Source organism: Geospiza fortis, unplaced genomic scaffold, assembly GCF_000277835.1.
Source record: "Geospiza fortis unplaced genomic scaffold, GeoFor_1.0 scaffold319, whole genome shotgun sequence".
Lineage (NCBI taxonomy): Eukaryota > Metazoa > Chordata > Aves > Passeriformes > Thraupidae > Geospiza > Geospiza fortis.
The window spans coordinates 547,342-552,590 of NW_005054576.1; the positions used below are offsets into that span (position 1 = coordinate 547,342).

General features: G+C 39.6%; 1 protein-coding gene across 2 annotated transcripts in view; it reads left to right on the forward strand.

Moving 5' to 3' along the window:
- Positions 1–5,249, forward strand: part of ELP3 (elongator acetyltransferase complex subunit 3) — a 104,352-nt gene that overhangs the window by 39,958 nt on the left and 59,145 nt on the right. For both annotated transcript variants that reach the window (XM_031064266.1, XM_031064267.1), the window contains exon 6: positions 4,149–4,275. In XM_031064266.1, the coding sequence (XP_030920126.1) occupies positions 4,149–4,275 (127 nt within the window). The remainder of the gene's footprint in view (positions 1–4,148; positions 4,276–5,249) is intronic.

Genomic DNA, 5,249 nt, shown 5'->3' on the forward strand with positions numbered 1-5,249 from the left:
TTTTAAATCTTAAAATCCATTTTTCCCCAAATATCCATTTTTAAATCTTAAAACCCATTTTTCCCCCAAAAATCCATTTTAAAATCTTAGACTCCATTTTTTTGCCAAAAAAATCAATTTTCAAATCTTAAAACCCATTTTCCCCCAAATACCCATTTTAAAATTTTAAAATCCATTTTCCCCTGAAAAAATCCATTTTAAAATCCATTTTCCCCCCAATACCCACTTTTAAATCTTAAAATCCATTTTTCCCCAAATATCCATTTTTAAATCTTAAAACCCGTTTTTCCCCCAAAAATCCATTTTAAAATCTTAGACTCCATTTTTTTGCCAAAAAAATCAATTTTCAAATCTTAAAACCCATTTTCCCCCAAATACCCATTTTAAAATTTTAAAATCCATTTTCCCCTGAAAAAATCCATTTTAAAATCCATTTTCCCCCCAATACCCACTTTTAAATCTTAAAATCCATTTTTCCCCAAATACCCATTTTTAAATCTTAAAACCCATTTTCTTTTCCACCCCAAATTCCATTTTTTCCAGGCTCTTCCCAGAGCTCCTTGCTCTGAATTATAGAATTCCTAAAAGGCTCCTCAATCTCTCCCAATTTTCAGAGCAGTGACTTGAAACCCACATTAAGAAAAAAAAGGTGATTCATGATTTTTTGGGGTTTTTTCCATTGAAACGACCTCGTTTTGCTCCTGTTGTGCTTTGTGTGTGTGTTGTGGGGTTTTTTTTTGTATTTTGGGCTCGAAACTTTTTAACATTTCCCCGGTAGCAAAATGTCAGATTCCAAGCAATTAGGGGGAACGTTTGGAAATGACTTTGGATGATGTTCCATAAGTCATTAGTGAGGTTTCTGAGTGCTGTGAGGCAGAAAAATATTCCAGAGCATCAAATAATCGAGTTATTGATGCAGCTCCAATTCCGCTCCTAATAAGAAAATCATTTTTATTTATGAGGCAGAGCTGCCGTTCGCTCCCCTCGGGCCGCTCGAGGTTCCTGAGTGATGCTGTCCTCGAAAAATCTGGAATGGTCCTGGGAAAAAATCACCAGTGAAAATAAAAATAAAAATCACCAATAAAAATGGGGTTAAAGCTGCGTCTTCTGGCAGAGAGGGGGGAAAAGATCCTTAAAAAATATTTAAAAATTAAATTAATTCTGGTAAACGGACACAGGGATGGCCAAAGGGAATTGGGGTTTTTAGGCAGAGGGGTTTGGAGGAGGGGGGGAAAAAAAATCACCTGGAGAGATCATCTGGGAGCCAGGAATTCCAGGGGTGGGGAGGAGTTGGAAAATTGGAAAACTGGAATTGGGAAATGGAATTGGAATTGGAATTGGAAATGGAAATGGAAATGGAATTCCAGTAGGGAGGAATTGGAAGTGGGAATTCGAAATGCAATTGGAATTGGGAAATGGAAATGGAATTGGAAATTGGGGAAATGGAATTGGAAATGGAAATGGAAATGGGAATTGGAATTGGAATTGGAATTCCAATAGGGAAGAAATGGAATTGGAATTGGAATTGGAAATGGAATTGGAATTGGAATTGGAAATGGAATTGGAATTGGAATTGGGAATGGAAATGGAATTGGATTTGGATTTGGATTTGGATTTGTAGTTGGAATTGGAATTGGAATTGGAATTGGAATTGGAATTGGAATTGGAATTGGAATTGGAATTGGAATTGGAATTGGAATTGGAATTGGAATTGGAATTGGAATTGGAATAGGAATTGGAATTGGAAATGGGAAATGGAATTGGAATTGGAATAGGAATTGGAATTGGAAATGGGAAATGGAATTGGAATTGGAATAGGAATTGGAATTCCAATAGGGAGGAATTGGGAATGGGAATGGGAATTAGAAATGGAATTGGAACTGGAATTGGAACTGGAAGTGGAATTGGAGTTGGAATAGGAATTGAAATTGGAATTCCAATAGGGAGGAATTGGAATTGGGAATTGGAAATGGAACTGGAATTGGAATTGGGAATTGGGAATTGGGAATTGGAATTGGAAATGGAATTGGAATTGGGAATTGGAATTGGGAATTGGAATTGGAATTCCAATAGGGAGGAATTGGAAATGGAAATGGAATTGGAATTGGAAGTGGAAATGGAATTGGAATTCCAATAGGGAAGAATTGGAATTCCAGGAGTTGGGAGGAATTGGAATTGGAATTGGAAATGGAATTCCAATAGGGAGGAATTGGAATTGGGAAATGGAAATGGAAATGGAATTGGGAATGGAGTTGGAATTGGAAATGGAATTGGAGTTGGAATTGGAACTGGAAATTGGAATGGGAAGTGGAAATGGAAATGGAGTTGGAAATGAAATTGGAATTTAAATTGGAATTGAAATTGGAATTGGAATTGGAATTGGAATTGGGAATTGGAAATAGAAATGTAATTGGAATTGGAATTCCAGTAGGAGGAACTGGGAGGAATTGGAATTCCAGGAGCTGGGAGGAGAAGAGCCCCGGGATGCCCAGGAATGTGGGACAGAGCCAGGATTGTGTGGGAAGAATTTTCTCCTGTGGTGGGAATCTCTGGAGCTGGGAGGAAAACGGGATTTTCTCCGGAGCTGTGGGAATTTCGGCCTTTTTTGGGCTCCAAATCCCCCCAGGCTCCTGCAGATCCAGGTTTGGGTTCTGTCAGTGCGGCAGAACATGGAACCCTCGGGAATCCCAAAATCTGGGGAGGTTCACCTTCCTCCAGAAGGGATTTGGGGTGATTGCTTTTCCTCATTCCCATCTCCTTTCCATTCCCATTCTCCTTTCCTGCTGTTTTTATTTCCTGTTGTATTTATATTTTTATTCCTGTTGTATTTATGTTTTTATTCCTGTTTTTTTCTGAGGGACTCCAACCTGGATTTCCAACCCATCCCAAAATTTGGGGAGGTTCATGTTTCTCCACAAGGGATTTTTGGGTGATTTTGGCTGATTTTCCTCATTCCCATCTCCTTTCCATTCCCATTCTCCTTTCCTGCTGTTTTCCAATTTTGTTGTATTTATGTTTTCATTCCCCTTTTTTTCTGAGTGACACCAACCTGGATTTCCAAACTGGATTCCAGCAGCTCTCCCAAATTTCTCTTTTTGTCTGGAACACCCAGAGCAGCTCTTTTTCTACAGAATTACCAATTTCAATAATAAAAACCCCTTTTTTAGGCTCCAAATCCCCCCAGGTTCTGCAGATCTGGGGTTTGGATTCTGTCAGTGTGGCAGAACATGGAACCCTCCTGGAATTTCCAACCCATCCCAAAATTTGGGGAGGTTCCTGTTTCTCCACAAGGGATTATGGGGTGATTTTCCTCATTTCCATCCCTTCTCCTTTCCTGCTGTTTTTCTTGTTGTATTTATATTTTATTCCTGGTTTTTTTTTTTTCTGAGGGACTCCAACCTGGATTTCCAACCCATCCCAAAATTTGGGGAGGTTCCTGTTTCTCCACAAGGGATTATGGGGTGATTTTCCTCATTTCCATCCCTTCTCCTTTCCTGCTGTTTTTCTTGTTGTATTTATATTTTATTCCTGGTTTTTTTTTTTTCTGAGGGACTCCAACCTGGATTTCCAACCCATCCCAAAATTTGGGGAGGTTCCTGTTTCTCCACAAGGGATTTTGGGGTGATTTTGGCTGCTTTTCCTCATTCCCATCCCTTCTCCTCTCCTGCTGTTTTTATTCCCCTTTTTTTTCTGAGTGACACCAACCTGGATTTCCAACCCATCCCAAAATTTGGGGAGGTTCATGTTTTTCCAGAAGGGATTTTTGGGTGATTTTCCGATTGGCTGCTTTGCCTTGTTCCCATCCCTTCTCCTTTCCTGCTGTTTTTATTCCCCTTTTTTTTCTGAGTGACACCAACCTGGATTCCAGCAGCTCTCCCAAATTCCTCTCTTTGTCTGGAGCCTTGGGGCACCTTCTCTCCCGCAAAATTAAAATCAAACCAATTTCAGTACCCAACAAAACCAATTTCAGTACCCAACAAAACCAATTTCAATACCCAACAAACCCCAATGAATCTCATTTTTCCCTCCATCCACACCCCAGCCTCACCCTCCCAAGGGGGACAATCCCAGCTGGACCCAGAAATGGCTTTTCCTGCTTTTCCTGCCTTTTCCTGCCTTTTCCTGATGTTTAATCCGTCTGTCCCCAGGGGCCACACGGTGAAGGCCGTCTGTGAGTCCTTCCACCTGGCCAAGGATGCTGGCTTCAAGGTCGTGGCCCACATGATGCCAGATTTACCCAACATGGGGCTGGAAAGAGACATGGATCAGTTTTTTGTGAGTATTCTTTTTTTTTTTTTAATAAAAAACACCAATTCCCACTTTTTTTTTCCCCATGGAAAACTCCCTGCTCGGTTACCAGATTTGTTTCTAAAGGGCAAACAATTTAAAAATCTTTTTTTTTTTGTTTAAAAAAAAAAAAAAGAGATTTGTTGGACTACTTCATGCAGAAAATGATATCAGTGTCTCATGCAAGCCTGAGTCACCGGGGTCCCTGTGGGAAACAGCTCTTCCCAAATTTGCTGCTTTTTTTCCAAGGTGCTTTTCCCTCTTGGATTTAGAGCAAGACACAATTCCAAGTTTCAAAACAAAAAAATCCTCTCCGGAAGGTAATTAATTGCAAATTAATTGCAAAATTAGAGAGAGAGAGTGTGTGTGTTTTATAAAAAAAGCATTTTGGCTCGGCGTTGTTCGGTTTCTTTGTCAATGATGGAGAGGGAAATATCCAATTATTCCTGGGGAAAATTGCAATAAAGAGCAAACGGTGAGCGGTGCAATGATTGAACCACTTTGGGAGATTTTCAGGTTTTGGGATGTTGGTTTTTTTTTTTTCCTTATCTGAGTCAAAATTGGGTGGTTTTGGTTTTTCTTTTTTTAAATAGTGCAGAGATTGGAGTCGTGCTGGAGGAATCCCAGGGGAAGGTTGGGCTGGGTGCTGTCTGCCCCTAAAAAATATCACTGTAATGAAAGATATTGATTAAAAATGCACTTCTGGAAAATGCAGCTGCACAGGGCAGGAGGGGAATCCTGAAACCTGGGCCAGGAACCTTGTTTTGGGGGATTTTGTGCAGAATTCCTTGAGTTTCTCCCAAATAAAATCTCTTGTTTCTTGGCCAAGGTGAGACACTGGAAGTGACGAGCACAGAATTCCAAATTTCTGCTCCAGGGATTATTTTATTATTTATATTTACATTATTTATTTAATTTTATTTTTATTTAATTTTATGTTATTTTATTTAATTTTATTTTTA